At 38.2% G+C, this 24,633-nt stretch overlaps 1 protein-coding gene across 9 annotated transcripts in view; it reads right to left on the bottom strand.

Annotated features, from left to right (window-relative positions):
• Positions 1-24,633, bottom strand: part of ADGRV1 (adhesion G protein-coupled receptor V1) — a 443,810-nt gene that overhangs the window by 227,029 nt on the left and 192,148 nt on the right. For 7 of the 9 annotated variants that reach the window (XR_508681.3, XR_010602226.1, XM_008167457.4 and 4 more), the window contains 9 exons: positions 23,386-23,503; positions 22,327-22,498; positions 19,942-20,184; positions 15,951-16,358; positions 14,295-14,479; positions 13,054-13,303; positions 12,720-12,859; positions 10,543-10,703; positions 8,218-8,318 (listed from right to left, as the gene is read on the bottom strand). Coding sequence is in view for 6 of the 9 variants with exons in the window: in XM_008167457.4 (XP_008165679.3) it covers positions 8,218-8,318; positions 10,543-10,703; positions 12,720-12,859; positions 13,054-13,303; positions 14,295-14,479; positions 15,951-16,358; positions 19,942-20,184; positions 22,327-22,498; positions 23,386-23,503 (1,778 nt within the window). In the remaining 3 variants the exon portion in view is untranslated. Of the gene's footprint in view, positions 1-8,217; positions 8,319-10,542; positions 10,704-12,719; positions 12,860-13,053; positions 13,304-14,294; positions 14,480-15,950; positions 16,359-19,941; positions 20,185-21,327; positions 21,495-22,326; positions 22,499-23,299; positions 23,504-24,633 lie in introns of those variants that run through there. The other 2 variants (XR_010602227.1, XM_024104505.3) reach the window with 2 other exon arrangements.

Genomic DNA, 24,633 nt, shown 5'->3' with positions numbered 1-24,633 from the left:
AAAGGTTACATTTTGGACTCAACCCCAAGAGAGATGAAAACACTATGGCCTTAAAGAATGTAACAATAGAAAAATAGGTGCACTTCAATTTAACTGGTAAAATGGCAGCAGTGCTGGGATTGCATAACTGGGGATATCTACGTTTTTTAAGTGCAATATTAACTTTCAGTTTCCAAGCTAAACGTGTGTGTTCAGAAATCTTCAATATTTTTTAAACATATTTACAACCATTTACTGGTAGATATTTACAACCATAATCAGATTAATGTGTTTTCGGTTGGGGGATGCAGGAGGATGAAGGGAAATGGAGAATTTCCTTAGGTTGTGATGTATTTATTTTCAAGATCAAAGATTGTTTAGTGGCAGGATTCCCTGTAGAACTTCAGGGTCACAAAAGGACAATGGTAAAGCTTTCCAGCTCTGCAGGATTGAACCCCAGCCTCATTATGTGACTTCTTCCCTTCCACTCCCCAGTCCATATTCCCTCATTTCCTCTTTTGGTTCTCTCCCTCCTACTCACTCCCAGAATGTCCAGTGCGCCTCTTTCCCTCTCAGGAATCTCAGACAACTTCCCCTGCTTCCATGTGACTCCCTGCCACCCTGGTCATCCACATTAGGCTCCTGTATGCTTCTTAAAATTCACAGTGCAGCATTAAGAATTCTGTTAGATCTAGAGGAACTAATTCTTCCAGCACCCTCCAAAACTAGTCAAACCCTAAGAATAAATAAACAATTCTACCAAATCATGGATTAGAGACAAGGGGCATGAGGTAATATCATTTATTGGACCAAGTTCTGCTGGTGAGAAAAACAAGCTTTTAAGCTTACACAGACCTAAAGAAGAGCTCTGTATGAGCTCAAAAACTCGTCTCACCAACAGAAGTTAGTCCAATAAAAGATATTACCTCACCCACCTTGTCTCTCTAATATCCTGGGACCAACACAACAAAAACAACAAGGCATACAAATCGTGAATTGTAAGAAATCTTACAAGTATTTTTCATCTTATCTTAAAGTAAAACATTGAACAATTCCATCTCTAACTAGGGTTATTTAAAAAAAGCAATTTAAGAAGAAAAATCACAAATAAATGACAAATCTAAGAAGAAACTTATTTCCGCTCAGATTTAACTTAAGAGTTTAACACAGTGGGCCTACCTCTTCCTGGTGTACCTCCAATGAAGTCAATGGAGTTATATCAGGATGAATTTAGCCCAATGGTTTAAGTGACTATAATTACTATTATTGGTAAGACTAAGTGAATGATGCTGCTGCAATATGAATGGCTCTCTCCTAAAAAGTTGCTCCTTTACCTTTTCAAAGAGGTGTTTTATTGATTAGGAGGAATGTACTGATAGAACAGGGGTCCTCAATCTTGTTCATATTTGGAACCACTTATCAAAATATGTACATCTTCTCCTAAACTATCTCCACTCCCAGCCCCCGCAATATAAATCCCACATCTTTACATCCTGTACATATATAGATTTGTTACATGAAATAATAACATTAGGACAATGTTAAGGAAACAAATGAAAATAAACTTATTAGTACAAACTAATGATTTAAGAAATAATGTGTTTCAGAGACTCTGCAATAGTGCTATTATACATCAGCCTGGATGCAAAAGAACAAGTATTAGAAAGATCTTGGTTTATATATCTTTCAACTGAGATGCACTAACTCCCATAAACTTGATCTGCTACATGCAGAAACATCACTGCTCAAAGACTTGCAGAGGCTCCATTATTACGATAGCAGAAGCCACCTGGAAGAAATCTGTTGATCATAGTTTGAGAACCACTGTCCAAGACAATGAATTATTCTTTTCAACCATGAACTGGTACAGTGTTGGCAGTGCAAGTTTAATCAGCAACTTTGGTAAAAAGATTTGACTGCCACCTACAGTTTGCCATAGTTAATGCATCTCAATTGAAATATATACAAAGAAAGATCACTGGAATCCTAATTTTAACATCCGGGGTGATGTATTGCCACAGTACTGCGAAGTCCCAAAATATATTCTTTCCTGAATCATCAGTTTTGTTCCACAATAACTAGAATACTATATCTGGGTATGAATGCAAGATACCCAAAATATGAATGCATATACTTAAATAGTGCCAATTTCAATTCAGAGAGTTACATATGAAACTGGATTATAGAGGATACTGTTATGTAAAAATATAAAGTCCTTTTACCATTAATCTAAATCTTTCCTAAACATATGTGACCACAACACAAGCAACCTAAGACACTTCACCCTTGTCTCTCAAAGCTTGCACTCAGATACATAGTCTGAGATATGTTAGCCACTTTCAGCTTTTTTCTATTTAGTTGGCATTATGCAAGCTTTACTAGCTGTTCTCCCAAATTCCTCTATTGGTTAATGTTTCAAGGTTAAAAGGATAAAAATACCAGTGTTCTGAAAAATGTTCAATACAAATACAAGGAAAATTTTAGCACTGACTTTTTACACAATACCTGCTCAAACATTCATTTGTTTCTTAAAATGAGATCCCATCATATAGGTTCATTAGTCAGCAAAAATCAAAGGTCTAGGTTACCTAATAAACTTCCAATGATATGTATACCATTTAAATATTTGTAGCTTATGTTACATCCCACATTAGTTCTCACTTAGCTAAGGTATACATATATAGCTTTTAAAAATCTTTCCTCATAACTCTATTCCCCCACAACCAGGGCCAGTCCTACCCTATAGGCAGACCATGTGTCTGCTTATGGCAGCACAACTGAGTGGGTGTCAATATCCTTTCAGCTGCTCAACAGCTGAGAAATTCAGCTGGCTTCTACTCATCAGCTCCCTCCTTCTTTCCCAGTGCTCTGGAAAGCCACTTTTTCCTCCTGAATGGCTGCTCTCCAGCTGGCCCCTCCTTCCTGCCTAAGCAATAGCTAAATGGTTGAGTCAGCTGCCCCTGCAGAGCAGGCCTTTCTTCTAATGCTTACACCACACCCTTACTGGCAGCTTTACAGCTGATGACTCCCACCCACACAGAGCCCCTAACACAGCAGGAGGGGGGGGGCAGCTGGAGACCCCATTATGGGTTGAGGGGGTGAATAGGGAAAGGAGCTAGATACTTGTTAAATACATTTTAGAAAATTCCTGGATTTTCACATTTTAAAAATGACTCAAATTAGATAGTGAGGTTAACAGAATGTTAGCATGTGTACACGGGAGGAAACAACCACATATAGAAGTTAGTATCAAGCAGCAAAATGCCTTCGGCTGGCCCATCATTTTTCTGGCTCTTCTTTGTATTCCCTTAACTTCAAAGTTCTTCTGAAGTGGTGCCAAAAACTGAATACAATATTCCAGGCACCACAAAACTTTGAACACAGACTATTACCTCCCTACTCCACAAAGTTATGTCTTTACATTGACAGCACTGGACTTCTTACACTGCCATATGGTCCTGCAAACCTTCTAATTTGCCATCCACTATCTTCTGTAAGATCTATCTTTCCCCCATTATTGCTTCCCACCTTTCACCTTCCCACTGTCTATATGTGTTTCTTGTTATCTTTCCCTATATGTATTAACTTGTTCTGTTCCTGTTCTGAAGCGGATTCCAGTTACATGGGGAAAGACCAAAAAAAATGAAAGAGAAGAAAACAAATGCAGTTCACAACCTCGTCTTCCTCCCCAAAATGCTTAAATACATTAGAAGACAACAAAAATGTGAGAGAAGTTGAACTAACTCACAGGTACTGTCCATTGGCCGCAGATCTTCTGCTAAGAAGAGGAATATATGGGTCTTAATTTCTGAGATCTTTGTTAGCATAAGACCTGCCTCTGATCTTTATCCAGAGGAAAAGCTTAAAGAAGAGCTGGTCAGGAATTTTCTGAAAAAATTTTCAATAGAAAATGCAGATTTCTATAAACTGAAACCATCTTCAGAAGAGGAACAGTTTCAACAAATCTCCCGATTCAAAAAAAAAAAAAAAAAAGTTTTTTTCCCCCAGAATTGTGGAAACATCCCATTTTGACACTTTCCAACCAAAGTTGCATTTTGTGGATCAAAATGACTATGTTTCAAAATTTTAGTTAATTTATATTTAAAACAATTATAATAAAAGGTCACAAGAGCATACGAACACAAGAATGGTCATACTGTATCAGATCAATGGTCTATCTAGCCCAAATCCTCTCTTCTGACAGTGGCTGGTGACAGATGCTTCAGAGAGAATGAAGAAAAGAGGGCAATGTATCGAGTGAGCTACCCAATCATCCAGCAGTCAGAGGTTTAGGAAACCCAGAGCATGCGGCTGCATTCATGACCATCTTGGCGAATAGCCATTGATGGACCTATCCTCCATGAACTTATCTAATGCTTTTTTGAAACCAGTTATATTTTTGGCCTTCACAACATCCTCTGGCAATGAGTTCCGCAGGTTGACTGTGTTGTGTGAAGTAGTGCTTCCTGATGGCTGCTTGAAACATTACTTTCATTGGCTGACCCCTGCTTCTTACGTTATGGGAAGGGGTAAATAAACACTTCCTTATTCATTTTCTCCACACCATTCATGATTTTAAAGACCTCTGTCATATCCTCCCTTAGTCATCTCTTTTCTAAACTGAACAGTATCATATGGAAGCTGTTCCATACCCCTATTCACTTTTGTTGTCCTTCTCTGTACTTTTGCCAATTCTAATATATCTTTTTTGAGATGGGGCAACCACAACTGTAGGCAGTATTCAAGGTGTGGGTGCACCACGCATTTATATAGTGGCATGATGATATTTTGTTTCTTACTATCTATCCCTTTCCAAATGGTTTTGACTGCTGCACATTAAGCAGAGAACTAGCCACAATTACTCCAATATCTTTCTTGAGTGGCAATAGCTAATTTAGTTGAAATTATGTTTTCCAATGTGCATTACTTTGCATTTATCAACATTGAATTTCATCTTGCCCAGATATCCAGTTTTTAGATCCCCTTATAACTCTTCACATTCAGCTTTGGACTTAACTATCTTGAATAATTTTGTATCATCTGCAAGCTTTGCCACCTCACTGTTTACCCCTTTTTCCAGATCATTTATGAATATGTTAAATGGCACTGGTCCCTATACTAATCCTTGGGGGACCCCACTATTTACCTCTCTCCACTGTGAAAACTGACCATTTATTTCTACCCTTTGTTTCCTGTCATTAATGAGTTCCTGATCCATAACAGGCCAAAACAAACAAAATCTTTCAAAATTTTGAAAATGAAATGTTCCTGTTGACTTGATCCAAAAACATTTTTGGATTACGATTCTGTAAAAATGTGAGAGTGATTTTTTGTCCTGATTTAGGACAGCTTTTATTTATTTATTTATTTTTTGAAATTTCATGCCATTTCCCATCCAGCTCTCCCCATTAATGACAGACAAGTGGAGACGTTGTGACGAAACATCAGAAATTATCATCTTATATATAGTACTAGACTGAACACAGCACATAACAACTGTGGTATGTCAATATGATGTCACAGCAAGATAAAAAAAACAAATTAAGATAGTACTTTCCCAAAACTCAAAAAAGGACAGAGCAAAAAGAAAAAATAATGCAGCAACTTTTTAAACTGAAATAATTCTATCTTAAAGAAAGAAAGAAAGAAAGAAAGAAAGAAAGAAAGAAAGAAAGAAAGAAAGAAAGAAAGAAAGCAAGCTGTTTGCTTTTTCCAACAGAATTTTTGGAGGCAATGAGTGGGTCAGAATACCAAAAATCTGTTTTTAAGTACTGGATATAACCATGCTTGAGTATTCCTGCTATATTGTCTTTTGACACAAGAAACCCCAATTTGTCTGCTAAAGGCATCTGAATAGTGTCTGCAATCTAAAGTTGCTAAAATTATGTCCTATGCAAATACTGCTGCCAAAGTCAGAGTGGTTGGTGAACATAGCCAAGTAAACTCTAATTATGGAAGATGGGTTTCTAAAGATGTTGTATGAAAATAGCTAAGCTAAATCAGAGAGTCAAGACAGGTCACAGACATAGTACAAACAGCATTATCAGGCTCAACACAATCCCATTTGGTGCTTCAGGTGACATGACTTCTTTCTCAAGTGCCTCTGATTTGTTTTCTGGGAAACTCATATGGAATCTAGCCCTTAATGCCTCAACTATGGAACATAATTACAAAAGTTGTACTAATTCGCTTAATAAGTGCTCTCTTTGCTAGGTCAAACTGTTAAAGTATTTATTGCCCAGTTGAAGCACCTGTTTGTTTTTATTTTAATTGCCCTTTCTTCTGTTCAACATGAAGGAATATGGAGCTGCTGAACCAGGCACTCTTAAGAGCAAAAGCCTGCCAACAGGCAATTAGAGAGATATATGTGGAAGCACTCTTTGGAAAATCCACCAAAAAGTAGAGACACAAGATGGTCAAGGAATATCCTTTATTGGACCGACTTCTGTTAAAAGAAGATAACTATTAATAGAAGTTGGTCCAATAAAAGTGTAAAACCTTTTATTAAGGCAAAGTTACAATAAAACATTAATGTATTATATTATATGTAACTTATTCAGGATCATGTTAATATTTAAAGAACTTGGCTAATGATTCTGGTTTGCTGCCTGAGGAGCCTGCCTCCTCTGAGTACACTAGAAAGAGTGACCACATTTCCAAATACCTGTCCTCTTTTTGATGCTTCTCTTGTGTACATACTTGGTAGGAAACGTTTTCCATTACAAAGACAGTCCATATTTTACTATTCCACAATTCCATAGGAGGAGGGATCACATTAGTTCAATAATTTTGTGCAATAGACAGTCTAGTTGCTAACAATAAAGAAATTAATTCATCATTCTGTTTAAAATGTATATCCTTTACTGGGGCATTAGGTAAGCAGGTCTGGGGTTAACAATAGATCATTCAAACACTGAGTAAAACTCAAACAATACTAGAGACCAAATATAGCTATGCAATAGCAATTGTTGGGTAAAAAGAAATGTAGGTCACAAAAAATAAAACATCCCCATTCATCCAGACCACCTTAGCAACTTTGGACAAATTTTCTAAATCCGTGTCACCAGGGCCCTCTCCCTTAGATACTTTAATCAATCATCAGAAATGTATCTCTACAAAATATCAAAGTGACTGTTGTGGGTAAGAGCTAGGTTATTCAATTAGGACAGCTGTTCCTGTGTACTGATTTGAAATCATACCAAGAGATATGTAATAATCTTAATAATAAATAAGATACCATATTCACAATGTTCTGCATTCTTATCTTGCATAATTACAGCTTCCTACAAGTTAGTGCGAGAGAAATATACATTTATATATATATATACACACACACACACACACACACACAAACATTTGTTCTTTTCCCATGTTCTTTCTGTCTCCTCTCCATTAATTTATTTCAATAAACTATGTTGTTAGCACAGATACTGTTTCATCTCAGCTAGTATTTTATGTTCCCACTCTCCCACCAAAAACTCTACTGTACCAGGTGTAGAATAGATACTCCAACGAACTTTTAGTTGTATTGCTTAATGTATAATTTTAGTGTATAATTTTGACTGAAGAGGGGGTGCGGAAGCTCACTGTGAATGGGGGGCGGGAGGATGAGGAGCGAGGGGAGCTACTGAGACTTGCAGGGAGGGTGGGAGTCCCACTCAGGATCCTGCTCTTGCCTCTGCCCCCACCCTGGGGGCATGTGCGATTTTATGAAGAGGCAGAGCCCACACAGCATTTTACAGTGTGGGGGTATTAGCCCCCACTGACCTTCTGGTTCCAGCACCTCTAATTTTTCACTTAATTATCAATACATTTTATTTATAAGTCATATAACACAATTTCTGATTTCACACACACACACACACACACACACACACATACATACACACACACACACACACACACACGATATCTTCAAAAACAACAAGGAGTCTGGTGGCACCTTAAAGACTAACAGATTTATTTGGGCATAAGCTTTCGTGAGTTAAAACCTCACTTCTTCGGATGCATCCGAAGACTCCTTGTTGTTTTTGTAGATACAGACTAACACGGCTACCCCCTGATACTTGACACGATATCTTGTGCTCTAGTCTGCCTTTCTCTCATTCTCTCTTTAAAAAACTAAAAACAAAAAACCTCTCCTGCTCTGCTCAGGAGCAACTATGGGGAGATGGGAGAAGAAAGAATGTCTGTACTTGATCAAAATTCAGAGACTTCAAAGTTTTTTTTCCCCCTTACCTGAGAACCCAAACAGGCAACCATCATATGAGTAAGAAGTTTAGCTGCAAACATGGAACACCTGGCACAGAAAAGATGTGAAAGAATAGCCAAAGTGAAACCTGTGGGAACAGAAAAAACAGGATCATTCTAAGAATCACAGACAATCATCATGTCGGATGGCAAAGTAGTTTTGGAACTATTAAATAACTAAGGCCCTGATCCTGTAAAGACCTTACGAATGTGCTTAACCTTTAGTTCCCATTGGGAATACTCAATTGCACTTATAATTAAGCACGTGCTTAAGTTTTCACAAGTTATGGGCCTAATGCACAATGTAGGGCATTTCTGTGCTTGCAATATTTTCACTTTATTTGTATTTCATTTCTTTAGTATCTGGAATGTTGGAACTAACCAATAGCCACAGATGTAGCAAAGGCGAATTTTCAATGTTGAAATGAACGCACAGTGCTTCGTAAAGTGCAGCATTGCTTTATGACAAACAGCTGTACTAATCCTAATTCTGAATCCATCTGTATTGTGTATGGACCTTTTGGACATCAGTACTAGAATAGGGTGACAGAACTCTTCTCTTGACCGACTGTTAGTTGGTGCTACGGTCGGCTGACATACTGCAGCTGGTGTTGCTCATTAACTCCACTTTGCATATGAGGACGGTGGAGGTGGTTTTCAGAGGACATAGGGAACAAAGATATGGCTTTCCTCCATGATCTATTCTAGGAATAACCAAGCTCAGGGAGGAACCTTAGCCTGAAGCTCACATTGTATTATTGTAACTGAGTTCCCAGTAAAGCCACTCCGCAAGAAGAGGGAAAGTTCAGATGTTAACCCAGGATGTGTGTGCTCTGTTGAAGACAGGGTGGGGACTCAGTTCACTCACAGGTATACATTCTGAAAGCATGAAGTGGTGAATTATGGCACAAATATTCAGCTGTGAATTACTGCGTCACTAGCTAGTGATATCTACAATAGTAGTGATGAGCTCAAAAGAAAACATTATAGGCCTGAGAGCCAATCTTGGGAGTCAGACAGGGTATTCCTTCAATATTCATCTTTTTTTAATATCTGTTACTTCATTCTTAATTAGGAAGAAAAGATTTGCTGTGAAAATTTCTTACAAATCCTAAATCTAGAGCTGCTGGTTGATCGCCTGTTTACCAGACATAAGTCTGAGTTTCACCTAAATTAACCTACTGAAGTCCATTCAACAGGAGCAACTTCAGAGAGTAAGGGAGGCAATGATAACATTTCAAGTGATTTTGAGAATTTTTTTTATCAGAATGCAAGATTTTAACTACATTAATTGTGTGTAACAATATTTGTTTAAATGTTTAATTGCCAGGTGACTTGCCTCTTCATTTCCTGGCAGGTAGAGAAATAAAATGTATAGTTTTGTCTGTCCTTACACTCAGAATGGGAAAAGAGGAGCATACAACACATCTTTAAGGATTCGGCACGTGCTTTTTTGAGGAACGGGAAGAAGGGAGTTTAGTTTTCATATTCTTAATTGGTCAATTGCAAAAAATTTCCTGAGGTAAATTATATCTTGAAACCCCATCTCTCTAAGGGATGATTTAAAGTATCCAAAGAGGGGGTGACTTCATCAGAACAAGAGGACTGCCTCAGCCCTCCTTTAAATTTGGTTCTGCAATTTCACACAGGGGGCATCCTTCAAGCCCACACAAACCTCCTTTTACCAGATCACTGCATTCAATATTTTTCACAGAATACTATATTCTTTTGATGTATTTATTATATTCAACTTCCACTGATGTCAATAGTAACTGAGAGTTCTTGAAGCATCAGGCTGTAATTACACCAAAATGTTCTTTGTGCAATGAGGCTTTCCTGTTCTCACTTAAGCTGTGAGAAGATACAACATTTTCAGCAAAGTGCTGTTAAAGGCTTATAAAAGTTACATGTATGGAAATGGAGTTTCACTCTATCAACATCAGAACTCACAGAATACAGCTACAAGACTTACTTCTCATATGGATTACTTGTTATAACACGCTGAACTGATTAACAACATTTGAAGACAAAAAAGTATGGCAGTCCTAATGGTGGCACATTTGGAAGCTCTGCCTCTTGAATCCAAGTCCAGCAGCAGACTGGAATTATTGTGCGGGCATTGAAGAAAGAAGATTTAGACAGTGATTCTCAGACAGATGCAGTGCTAGTGCATGCCCTATACTTTGCTGTTCAACTTCAGTGGAGACTAAGCAATCATTTTCACTCCTTTACAGTAAAGATGGTTCACTATAGTATTTTCTTCTTTAACAAGATCACACCAGTCAAACAAAAAATAAGACTGTATCAACTGACCTGAAATACAGATGAATCCAGAAGAGAAAAAAGCTTCATTGTATGAGGACAAGTTGTCTGTCTGGGCATACACAGCATAAATGGACATGTGAGAACAGGAGCATTGTATGTAGTCTGAAGTGTCATCAACCACTTTGCAGAACTGACTATCAGACAACCAGCTACAGCAAAAACAAAAGATTCACAAAATCCTCATTGATGAGTCTTCATGTTGAGACTGATTTCTTAAACTAATCAACAGCTGAAGCTAACGTGTCTTTCCTAATCCTGGAATAAACTGGTAACTTTAGTTTTACTTCTTACCACTGAAAGGCATTTATCCAAGACAAGAGACAACCAGCTACCTAAGCATCACTGTATATTATGCAAGTATTGAAGAAAGTGATCTTGTATATTTCTCATACTAATCAGACTCCAAAGTGACAGCACAAGTGTTACTGTAACATTCCCATAACAACTGAAAATACCCAGGTTACTTTGTGATTTTTTAAAATCTTCAGTGTCTTCCAGATACAATCATCAAATGCATTGTCTATTTGGAATGAAATTTAAATATGGTTTCTTTTTACCCTATTCTAATTGGGAAAAAAAAAGTGAATACATTATTTGGAAAATGCATTTTTCACTAATTGGCACATCCCTATCTTTCAAAGCTTCTGCAGCACTGATTGGTCCATGTAGCTTTCTAAAAGGTATTCTACATATTAGTTTCTATCATGCAAAATGGTTTATTGCATACTGATATTCGTGTTTCCAAATTATTTAACATTTGAGCTTTATGTGGTCTTGGACCAAGTTGCTTCAGAAGTTCTTAAAAGGAATTTAGGAGCTGTCAGTGAGGACACTATCCTATTACTGTATAAATGGCTCACTTTAGGTACTATACTAACTGCAAGTACATAATATTATCTAGTGACTAGATAAAAGGCAAAGCCAATGGGTAAATCAATAGTCTGCTGCTGCCACTCCCTCACAAAAAGTAAAAGGGGAAGTGCTGATCTGCAGGGACCGCCAGCAGGCAGGAGGCGCTGGGGGGGAGGTTCTGGTAGGGGGGCTCCTCCTTTCCCACCACCTGCTGCTTGCTTCCCCATTCACCTCCTCACCCCACTCGCCCACCCACCTCCCACCCCTGCCACCTCCTGCATGGCCCCCCAAAGTGCAGGCCCTGGGGCAGTCGCCTCGATTCACCATACCCACGGGTCAGCTCTACTCTTAGATGAAGAGAGTGTTCTGGGGAGTGCCTCCTCTCAGAGTCTATTGAAATCACGTAATCAATCCTTATGGGTGGTAAGAAGAACTGAGGAGGGCTGGGGATGGCTCCACCCTTTATACCTGCACACAGTGGCACGCGGCAGCAGAAGGTGTTCGAGCCACCCGACAGGTATCACTTAGGAAAAAAATCCCCAGCAACCATGTGCAAGACATGCACTCACCTACAGAGCACTGAACACGTGCAACCACTCAAAGAATAGTACTGAGTTACGTATTCATTAATAGCTCCATTTTTATAAAATAACATAACCAAATATTTAGCTTTAGCAGATTCTTTCTGAGACAAAGTCTGGGTAAGAGACTTTGGGCCATACGAGAGATGTTGGCTGTATTCCCAATTTCTGTAGCTTCTCAGTGGGGTTTGAGCTCTTGTTCATTTACAGGAACTATAAAGGACACAGAGTAATTAATACTGGAGTAATAAAGAAACTGAAATGTATGGTCTCCCTGCTCTCAGCCCAGTGCACCTTCCCATATGCTAACGGGCATTTTCCTGCAGAAAAGCAGGAGACAGGGGAGCCATTTTGTCTATGTCCCACTCACAACAATTCTTGGTGGCATGATGGAACAAGACATCAGGGTGTTGCATGTGCAGTGCTAATGGAGTGGTCAGGATTTTTGACAGCAAGCTAGGAACAAATTATACTGAGCAAAATACAGATAGGAGTTGAAAATTTTGACCAAATTTGAATGGATTTTCATAAACCATCAAAAGATACTTCTCTGTCCCCTTGTCAAGTTTTAAGTTCTTGCAGCAAACCATAGAGTAGCTAGAAATATTAAGAAAATGAAAATTATTTTTTAATAGAAAGTGTAAGGCAATCTGAAAATAGTTACCCCATATATATGCACACACAGATTTATTATGGAAATTGAAAAGCTAAATTGTGATTTATAAAATGTACCTTTCTGCAGCCTGATTCCAAAGGAGGCACAGAGATTTACGTGGAACAATCCGACTGTCTGCAGAATAAATCCGGTAGATAACTTCATTGTTGTCTTTCAATGGATATGAACTCTGACCCTTCAAACTCATTGAAAAAATCTGACAGCATAAACAAGGTAAATATGTATTCAAAATTAAAATTCAGTGGTCAATGCATAAATATAATTACACCACATCTACATGCACAGACACACACTATGATACACTACAGATATTAAATATCTTTTGATCAAAGATTAATAACTGAAACTTACATTCAAATCCCATAAACAGAAGCTGCTGCATTTTCATACCTTGTTTTTTAGGGCAGTTCTTTTATCACCAGTTATAAACCACTGTTGGCTGCTGTATTCTGTAAACTGTACAAATTTACAGTTCTGATCTCTAGGAGGGGAGGAGGCAATGGAGACCTCCAACAAGCGCTCAGGAAAACTGATTGAATCCCCATCTTTTCCATCAAATTTGTGTCCATTGATTTGCTGAGGGTACCAGTGGTGGGCCATTATTGCAATGTATGGGCAGCTGTCAAGGATGGTTTTGCCTCTGTTGAACAACAACAACAAAAAAAGAGAGAGAGAGAGAGATGCGGTAAGTGGAACAGTCATTTATCCATTCATTACAGGGAGTGCAGTGACTCCTGTAGTTAGGATACACTTTATAATGAAAGTTTTAAAATTTCATTCTTTTTCAATAAGAGATCTATTGCCTCTGTGGTTTGTAGCAGGACTTTGATGTTTGACAGAAGGGAAGCCACAGGGCCAGTGAGGTGCTTTTTGATGTCCTCAGGAAAATCAAATTCAGAAAGGGATGGATTATAAATTTCCCTTCTGTATTTTGCTCAATACAGCTTGCTGTTGAAACCCGTCCACATTCCACTGGCATTCCACATTCAGCTGAACCTACAGACGGGTCACAGACAAAATGGATGCTCCTGCTTTCACCCTTTAGCCTAGAACATGGTGCTCTGGGCTGGGAACAAGAAGCCCACGAGCTCTAAGCTCACTTATTCTACTAACTAGTATTAACAAGTCTGTGCCCTTCACAACCCTTTCATCAACAGGTCTCAACGCGCTTTACAAAGGAGGTCAGTATCACTAGCCCCATTTTACAGATGGTGAAATTGATCTATATATGGTAACATACTATTTTTTCCATAGGACTGTCCCTTTTTCCGTGCACAGCATAGATGAACCTGGTCCTACATGGTACTGCAGCTGAGGGGGCAAGGTATCTTGTAGAATTAGGCCACAAATCTCCTGACTCCTAGTCCCATGCCTTCCATATATAACAGTATCCTGTACAATGTATTCTATTCTGCAGTAATAGTCCAAAATTCCACGTCCTACTATTGTACCACTGCAGTGCTTTGAGGGAATACCGTAGAACGGTGTACATCTTTGTATATGGGTAATACACCAAGGCAAGTCCTCATCAGATTTTCTCTGAATGTGCACTCCTGTCTAATATATGCTAGGTCTATAGCAGTCTATTGTCAGATATTTCTACCACATTCTGTAAATTAAAAATTATTTACTTTTCACCAGGTGATCCACATATTACTCCAGTCAAGAGGGAAAAGGCAAACTTCTCAGTAACTTCAGCAAGCAGACTGTAGCCCCGTGTATCCTTGCGCTTTGGGCTAGCAAGAGCACAGAGTATCTCATAGAAAAGATTTCGACTTTTATCAGTGAGCACCTGTTTTTCACCTTCAACCATTACCTAACATGGAAAAGTAAATGGTATCACTTACAGGATTATAAAAACAATCATTCCTTGATTTTCAAGAACTAGTATTTATGACAATACCAAAACTATGTCAGGAAGATACATTAAATTAAATATTTAAATTACTTGACTACATTTATATACTGAGAAATGTTATCAAAAGTGGAAAGTTAATTGATAAAATCTTAGGCCCCAATCCTGATAAAATCTCAGGGATCTGACTGTATGGAGCTCATTATAAGACTGGAGCTGTAAACTGTCTGGGAATTATTTCTCAAGCCCAGCATTACAGAAATTTAGATACAGAAGGAGCACCTTAGAAACACACTTGAAATAGAAACTCATTGGTTTTTAACAAATTATACAATTGTGTCTCATGTATTGTTTTGTTTTTAGTAACTTTCATTTGTTTTTGCAGTACAGCATTTTATTGCTTTGATATACTCAATTTTACATGTAATTTCATTAATTGTAATAAAGGCAGATTTTCTACTTGCCAATATGAATTAAAAAGCAAATGCTGCTAATTAGGTTCTCTCATTGTGAGCCCACTTTTAGTAAAATTTTCAATTTTCTCTTGTTTTAGTTCCGAAGTTTTCATTTTTCCCATTTTTTGCCACCAAGATATAGGACATAGTCTAATGTCAAATTTATATAATAAAAACACGCTTAGTAAGAGGAGTTAGATTAGTAAGGAATTGTGTGGAATTTACAGTTCTTTTAAAAATTCTTAACAAAGCAAAACCCCATTTCAATAGCTCTCTACCCACTCCTATTCCCAAAATGCCACCATTATATGCAATTGAGTGTTGTCTTTAGTCAGTATTATTGTACTATTGTACTATTTTGAGCCTCAGAGCTAGATTCTCTGATACATTCTGGCCCCTATGCACTACTCTGGAGGTACCTCTTGAGAGAAACACTTAGCTAGTGCAGTGCCAAAATATTCAGCTCCTATGTCAACCTACAACTCCAAGACACCTAGTGTAAAGAAGAGGGGCTTGCAGAGGCATGGTGCTCTCTGGCAATCCCCAGCTGGTGTACTGTCCCTGGGGAACCATAGTGGTGGTTAGAGTAGCTCATAGGCCAGCACAGATCTACCCTGAGAATCAAGAAGCCATAGTAAGCTCTGTGATGCCACTGCACCAAGGGGGAAACTTGGCTTTGCAGAGTATCTGAGCTTTAATATGTAATTTAATTCTTAGGCTGCATTTTAGCCTTTGTGCTTGGTTTTTAATTCTTGGTAGCCATCATTATTAGTCTAATTGCAGACAGGCAGACTCTTTCCTGACCCCTGGAATCCTTTACCAAGGATTCCGCTAGTTCTGTTTTTAGAACTGCAGCACTGTGTGTCTCAAAGGATCACTACTGCTGATTATCATTTTGATATGTTCACAACCCATAAGAGTTATTACATCCTCATGGAAGTCGTTAGTCATTTTGGAAGAGGCACATGAATATTTACCTTATCTATTATGTGCATCACAGCAGTGAGCTGTTCTTCTGTAGTTTCTGTGGAAATTTTGACATTTAAGTTCTGGAGGACCCTGTTCAAAATGATATCATCAAGTGGCTGGTACAGTTGGTCAGCCAGCCCCCAGACTGATTGGGCATCTGAATCTGAGACAATTGTGATGTTGGCAATACCATATGCATCATCTACTCTGGCACCCCCTGTGGGGTTAGAAAGCACAACCTGGAAACGCTTAGGAAATGGATTTAAAGATCCCGTCTCTGGAGTCAGCATTACATCCAATACAGCATTTCTCTTTCCAGGTTCAAAAGTCAGTATGCCCTCAGATCTGGCAAAATCCTGTCCTGAAATAGCTGGTGATATGAAGGTGCGACCAACAGCTTCAGGTCTTTTCAGCTCCTGGAAACCAAACAAGAGAATTCTAGGCAACATCATCATAATGCAGTGTGTTTAAAACTAAGTGCATTTAAATGGGTAAAATCCATTTTTTCTTTAAAAATGTAAATATAACCTATTAAAATTAAATTCCTATTTGGTAATAATCTGGAATATCCTCCCCACATACTTTCTGTATTGAACCAAAATGCTTTAAGGTAAATGTGATGGGGTCTGCGATAAATTGGGAAGAGGCAGAAATAAGTAAAACAGTCTCACAGACCTTTGTTATTAATCAAGGGAGTGAAAACTTGAATGCTGTTGAATACATCAGTGACCTGGGACAAAGAGCTTCAGGTGTTATAGCTATTAGGAAAGACTAAGTAATGTAACATTTATGGTCAATGAGAAGAACAGGACTAATTCTACAGCTTCTGCTCACCAGCAGCTCCTGGTGACTTCAACAGGTGCTAATCATATTCAGTGGCTGCAGAACAAGGCCACTCAATTAAGGGGAGAGGTAGATATTGTAAATAGGTAAACACCAAAAAGCTTAAGGTACAATTGAGGTAAATGAAATTCTGAGAGCATACTAAAGAAGGATGATTCTAGACAACTGCCAGAGGGGATATCAGACTCCAAACCAAAAGGCACAAACTTAAATTATGGGCTAGTCACAAAAAGAATCTAGGAGACATTCTGAAGAAGGTAATTAAGGTGTCAAATGGATTTTTCTCAGGCAGAAACAGACACATTAACATATTCAATAAATTTTAGGCAAATCCTGGACCAGCTTGTGTATCATACACCAGGGCACTAGTGCAGCTTTCAGATCTATGCACTTCCCATTCCTCAGATCTAATGTTCCTGTCCCTGGCTCCTCCAACCCTCCATACCCAGTGTACACTGCCAGGCAGGAAGCAGAACTCTATGGTGCTCCAAGGGGTTTCCCCCACATTGTACAAGGTACTCAATCCTGTCTTCTCTCCCGTCTTTCTACCACAGAAATCCACTAGGATCATAGCAGCCTCTTTGGCCATGAAGAAAGGAGTAGGATTTTTTTAATTTTAATTTATTTTTGCAAGTATCTCAACAATGCCTAGCATGAGGAGGTCCTGGTCCTGACTGGAGCCTCTGGGTTTTCCTATAATAAAAATAATAATTCTCTATGGTGTTTATCCCTTCAGTACATGAGCCCCTCATAGACAATGTATTAATCTTCACAATGCCCCAGGGAGGAGGGAAGAATTATCCACATTTTACAAGGGCAAATAGATGCACAGACAACAGGAAGCTGTGTCAGAACCAGAAACTGAACCATGATCACCTGAGTCCCAGTTCAATGGTTTATCCACAAGACCATTCTTCTTTGACCTTTATCATGGAAATATTACAGAATACAAATGCAAGTCAGATATGTGTCCAGGTTTAGGAGATCTATACATGGACTCATTTCCTCTTGAAATATTACAGTTTTACCTATCATCGGGTATACAGAAGTTTTATTATTTTTTAATTTGCTTTTTTGCCACATGCCATAACCTTTATTTCTAGATCTGATACATAATAAGCGTTGCTTAAGTGGAAACTAGTTTTCTGGGCTACTATTCAAATTCATAACACAATACAGCTTTGGGATTATCTATTGATCATCACACAAAAGATTCCTTCAGGCAACCCTCAAAATGACTCCTATGCAAAAGAAAGGATTTTTAATGTCAACTATTAGAACCCTTCTGAATACTGCTAGTGCTGACTAATTAAATACTTTTACTAGGTAACCAGAACATTTTCATTTCACTAAACAGCTTATAGTAAATCAACGTGATTGCGTATGTGTGCAGACTTGCTCTGGAAACAAGTCATCATCTTTGCCAATTAGTGACAGAAGTGACTGTTTATTTGCCCCTTCCAACTGGGTTCCCAGAATCTGCAGGAAGCAGGGAAATAAGTGGTGATAAAAATTAATAGCGTCAAACAAAGGAAATATAAAGAAATTGTGGGAATGAGACAAACATCTATTTCCAGTGAACTCCTTCTCCTCCCTGCCTCCCCCTTGACTTCCTCTCTCAGAGTTTTTTCCTCACACTTTGGTACTCTGTCCAGGGCCGGCTCCAGGCACCAGCTTCTCAAGCAGGTGCTTGGGACGGCTGTTCCGGACAGGGGCGGCAGTTCCAGGTATTCGGCGGCAATTCGGCGGACGGTCCCTCACTCCGCCTGGGAGTGAAGGACCTCCCGCCGAATTGCCGCCGCAGATCGCGATCATGGCTTTTTTTAGATCGCAACTTTTTTTTTTTTTTTTTTTTGGTTTTGGCTGCTTGGGGTGGCCAAAACCCTGGAGCCGGCCCTGACTCTGTCATGCTCAATACCGCAGATTGTACAGCAGTGGTGTTACCGTACATGCCAAAACAGGCAAGCTACCTGTATTAGCCTAAGCGTACTGTATGTGGTGAGAAGTGATGCTGCCATTCCTTCTCCATTTACCAGATTCATGATTAGGGATCCATGTTCTTTTTCCTAGCAAGAATCCGAAAACCTGCTACCATACACTTTAACTAAAGTACACTGAGCAGCTACTGTAGAACAAATCCATGGCAACACAGGGATACACAATTGCTATAGTTAAACCTGACACATATGCAGCATGAAATAAAACTCAAAGCCTTTTATTAAAGGAAAGGAAATTTCACCAGCCAATGCATAATAATACTTCAGTATCAGAACACTTCTTTACAATAATGCCTTTTGGCCCAATACTCGGCCCAAGTAGTCAGCCAAGTGCTAAGCAGATGCAACAGGAAAAAACTAGGGGAAAACCTCCCCCCAGCCCATGGGCTGGCTGTGGATCCACAGAGGAGCTGGAACTGTGCCTAGATAACTGTACAATGTTGTGCACAGTACCTGTCGCTTGAGCTAAAGGAGACTCTCCATCAGCTGTCAGCAGTAATAGGGTTATTATTATTTTTGAGACAACAGACCAGCAACTAGTATAAGGCTATATGATCAACACACCAACAAATGAATAGGACTGATATCATCTATTGGAGAAATAGACTAGCAGTATGTTTTTGCAGTTCATAAAAAAATTGCTGCCCCAATAAAAAAAATAGATACTTACTTTCTAAGGCCAATGGCTCAAGAATATTGCCTGGACTTAAGTAACTGTAACCAACTAAGATATGGATTAGACTTCTATGAAAATGCCCTCTCTTTTAAATATTCTATGGACATAATAGAGGAAATCACACAAGTTTGGTAGGATACAAACGATTATACCTGCTGTGGCAGAATCCACATTGTAAAGGGAGGAGGCTAAAGCCTAGGAAAAGCTTTAACAGGGAGTGGAAGTGGTGATGACCTATTTAATACTTCAGGATGACCATAGTTCTTGAGGCTATTGGAAGTACCCTGCACAAAATTACTTTTGGTAAACTGATCAAAGTGAGATGATTTTAGTAATGGGAAACAAAATATGCTAGACTTATCTAAGGAATGACCGCTGCTATAAACATGTGTAACTTCAGCTTTTCCTAGATAAAGTAAACCAGGGGTAACCTTACTTGCTTATGCTTTAGAGAATAAATGAGGATATTATACACAGTCTTACCTGCATATTATAATTAACTGAGATGGTTAATGCTGTACTGGAGTCTCTAACCACCTGCAAACTGATTAAAGTGGTCTTTTTATTAGCCACAGCCAGACGAGATCCCACAGCAAAATATAGTAGGCCATGAGGAGCATCACTTTCTGGAACAGTTATGTAGGCAAATCTGGCACTGCTGTTTAATGCTGCTCCTGAGCTTACTTCATACAACTCAACAAAAAAATAAGTTTCAAATTCAGGTACCTGTAAACAAGTGAGAATTCAAGATCATTATAATGTCCACTGATTCCAACAGGAGTAGGCAGCAAAGAACGCATTCCATCCTTTTTGAAAAAGTTCTCCTGTTATTATACTGTTTCCCCATTGAATTACTCATTGGCTTCAAAGATATTATAAGGCAGATAAAGTACTATCCAAAAAGGGATAACGTTTCAGCGAACACCAATATGGAACAAGTAGGCGAAGAGTCTTATGGTCTTTCACATATAATCTCACACAATAGCCTAGCAACATATAGTATACATCTGATGTGCCTCCAGGATGCTGTGAGACATAAGTCAAATTTTCAAATTTATGGAATGACACAAGGTGTAGATTTGTGCAGAATTTGTCTCTTTAATTCCCTTTTGCACCTGCAAAAAATATGCACAAACATGTGCACAATGAATTCCAGGTGGAAAATTTGCATGCCTGTGTAAGTACAGGTTTTTGCCCCTGCCATTAATTGTGACTATCTTTTGAAGGTGGAACTCAGGTCTCAAGCGTTGAAAAAAATTGACATGTGTCTCTAGTGTTTGTATTAGTGTGAATGAACCTCAAAAGGTTCAAAAGTTTGGCTAAGCATTTTCACAACTCTTAAGTCTGCAAAAGTAGGCTGAAAATATCATGAGACAGGCTCTTCCATGAGACTTTTGGTACTTCCTAGTTCTAGTCAGTCTGGAAATACAGAATGCTGTATTTCAATGGCCATACACCAGAGAATTTGATCATGCAATCCCCAAATGATGCTTTTCAACATTTTACTGAATACAGTATAGCAAGTAATTGATTTTCTAAACAAAATAAGAAATAGGTTAGGCTAAATTTTCAATAGGACCTCCACCTGGTCTCTAATTTTTACCCAAAATCAAATGTGAGTACAAATGATATAATGAAGATGTCTAATTTCCTGATTTTGCATCCTCAAATCAAGTTGTTAGATATCTAAATATCATTTGCATTTGTTATTTTAGGCAGGCTTGAAACTGCAGACATAAACATAGAGGATATTTTTGAAAATGTAGCCCTGGACAAGCAAAAACAAAGCAGCTCGTTAAAAAACAAAACAAACAAACGCTTATTTTCAATTAATGAAGGGTGAGCACTGAAGACACTGTAACTTATCTTCTCTCTGTAAATCTGGCCTTGTTTTTAAATTCTGGCATTTTTGTAAATACTAGCTTATTTCTCAGCCAAAACGGGATCCAATTGTTAGCCGACAGAGTCAATACAGTTGAGGTTGAACTGGACACAGTAGCTGCCAGGTGTTGCAGAGTTCAAACTTCCCAGAAGATCTTGAAAGTGACAGTATACCTGTATCATATTTATGTTCATTTATAATGTAACAAATATGCAGAAACAGTATGGAAAAAATCCTTTAGAATTTTTTTCCCACATGAAAGGGCAGGGCATATAATTGGGGCATTGTAATCAGGGCAGGTGATGGCTCTCTACACTACATGATCTTGTTATTGATATATAGGTCTTATTGCTTCCATTAACCAATCAGATCAATCTTTGAGACCAGGCAGGTTTAAGATCCCAATGTATTGAAATACTGCCTTAGTTATCACAGTCATGCAACGTATTAGGTCCTAAAACACACTTTACCTGAAGCACTTGACTGATCCTATAATGTTTATTAAAGAACATGTTTCAGTCCCATTGGCTTCAATAAGACATACATTTGCTTATAGTTAAGAATGTGTTTACATGTTTTGCTGAATCAGATGGGATTACTCAGGTCACATAGTTAAAGTGAATCATATATTAAGTGCTTTGGTGACACAAATATTTAATGTGCGAAGGGTAAAAGCCCATTTGTACTGAATACTTATTTCACTGAAGTGACTGCAACTTACTTTACCTTATAATTCCTGTATGGCTTCAATAACTGCAGCCTTCTCTAGGGCCAAACACTCAGCCCCTTCCTCAGTTTTTAATTAGCCTTCTTGAGGCAAAGCAGGAATTAAAGAAAATGGGAATTTGTGTGAGGACTGAGAAGAAATTGAGTAAGGACCTGCAGACGTGGCCCCTGGATTTTATGTTCTCTCAATCAGGGCCTATGGGGTTTTTTATATTTGTAAGTCAGTCATGATGCTATATAAATATTAATAAACTACTCACATTATCAGGTTTTATTTCAACGGAGATGTTGCATATTGTTTGACCTGCCATGCAGGTGGTAACCCCTAATGCAGCTAACAGTTCATTTGCCAGGTTTACTCCATCCTTCCAAAGGACAACAGATGTTTTATTAAAGGTCACCCGCCAAAAGATCTTCACATCTTCAAAAGCCCTATGAGCAAAGCAAAGCAGTATAAATGTATTGAAGATGGCAGCTATTGCTTCAGGGAAGCTAAACCACATAGATACATTCATTTTTTATTAATAATAAAAATTTACCACTGGAAAACAAAATGCTTTCAGAAGAAAAATATTTTTCTTTTTGTTGTATGCTATTTCCTCTGAAATTAGCTATATTAATAAAAGTCACAAGAGCAATGTCAGCCAGTTATTGGAAAGCAAGCTAGATCCAGGTCTCAGCAAGTCACTTAAGTCAGCAAGTTACTTACGTATGTGCTTAATTGAGGTCATGGGACTACCTATGTGGTTAAAGTTAAGCATATGTTTAAGTACTTTGCTGAACAGGGATCCTAGATTGTAAGCATTTTGATACAGGGACTTACTTTCCTATGTGTTTGAAAATCACCTAGCATATTTGAGAGTTTGTGTAGTATGTAAAAAGTATACATACAGTGTGTGGCAATACATAAATATATATTGGCACACATGTATCTTATTAAATACACATATTACTACTCAGACCTACTGTATAATAGCCAAGAAAATCATAAGTTTCAGAGACATTTTTAGCCAAGTAAGCAATTAATCTTAAGTGTGAGTACATATAGCAAGGAAATTAATTTCTCATCTCAGTTATTATGTTTATTAGTTAAGTAGATATTTAATTCTTGTTTCTGTTTAGTACCAGTACACTAACAATCACATTTTAAATTTATGAAGCAAGTTTGCCAAATTACAATAAACTATTAGAGCAGCTGAAAGTCAAAGATTTATTATAAAATTCCATGATAACCTCTTCTGCTAACAGCAGCATCCTTGATTTCAACACAGCACATTACAGCATGTGGGGACAGCACTTTTATCAGCCGTTGCCTGCACCTGTTTGGTTGCCTTGTGACTATCAGCTGCACCTCCCTGTTTTCAGAATCTTCATCAAGCACAAGGCCACTTTGTACCTCTGCACTGAATCCCAAAATGCCATTTTGAAGATCATTGCCTGTATGAGAAACAGTCCAACAAACTGATTAGGAAGCAAATAAAGTTGAGAATAAGTTGTACATATTTAATGAAGAAAAAATTGCTTAAAATGAAAAATGTACACAAGATATGATATAAAGTACACTAAGAGCCAAATTTTCAAAGGGAACAAAGGATGTAACCACAAAGGCTCCTTCAAACATAAAAAAAACTCATGCGTTCCTACATTTATCTAGTAACCCAAGTGAAATCTTTACATTTTAATTTTGCGGATTGTCTTTTAACTGTGAAAATAGCTCATTTTGAAAGCCAATTTTTGGTCAGATGCCTAGCATCTTCTGTGCAGGTAAACTGAAATCTTCAGAAGCACTTGGATTTTTCTAACTCTGCTCCCATTGACTTCAGTGGGTCCAGTGCCAGGCCAGCATTAATTACTCTTGAAAATCTCACCCATAAAGTCCTTACAGAATAGGCCCACTCCGAATAACTGCTGTCCATCACAATCATTTAAAAATGCATTAGCTCTAAAGGATCCCCCCCATAATGATAGCATTACTCTACACTGGGGAAGAAAGAGCCTGTTCTTTTAATAAAGTCGGCTGGTAAGAGACTTCCAATCTGATTCAGACCCAGCACGTGTGTCATCTTTCTTCCCCTTAACATTGTTTCTTGACCTTATTACCTGTGCTCATTTAATTTAGACCATAAGCTTAGCACATCACACATACCAATGGCACTATATAATTAATTTCTTTAAAACAATCTACATGCATGCAATTATGTGATTAACTTGCACATGCATGCAAATTGTTATTTACATGTACAACTGTAGTAACTATGAATGTAAAAGAAGCATGTAATTGCACACACATTTGACATTCTTTTCCTGGATATGTTTTTCTGGTAGCTGTGTACATTCTTTCAAGGACACAATTTGGTCGTTAATCCCTAAGAGCCATTCTGTAATATTAAAAGTATTTTGCTTGATTTGAATTTCCAAAGGACTTGTTATCACTGCTGTTATCCTGTCAAACCACCTACATTATATGCTCTATAAAAACAACTTGGAATCAGAGTGCTTTTAACTCAATAAACAATTCATAAGATTCATATTTCAAAAGATCTCTGTGCAAACTATATGGGAAAATG

The sequence above is a fragment of the Chrysemys picta genome, chromosome 6 (genome assembly GCF_011386835.1).
Source record: "Chrysemys picta bellii isolate R12L10 chromosome 6, ASM1138683v2, whole genome shotgun sequence".
Taxonomy (NCBI): Eukaryota; Metazoa; Chordata; order Testudines; family Emydidae; genus Chrysemys; species Chrysemys picta.
The sequence above is the reverse complement of the archived record's forward strand: the minus strand, read 5'-3'. Positions and strand labels throughout refer to the sequence as shown.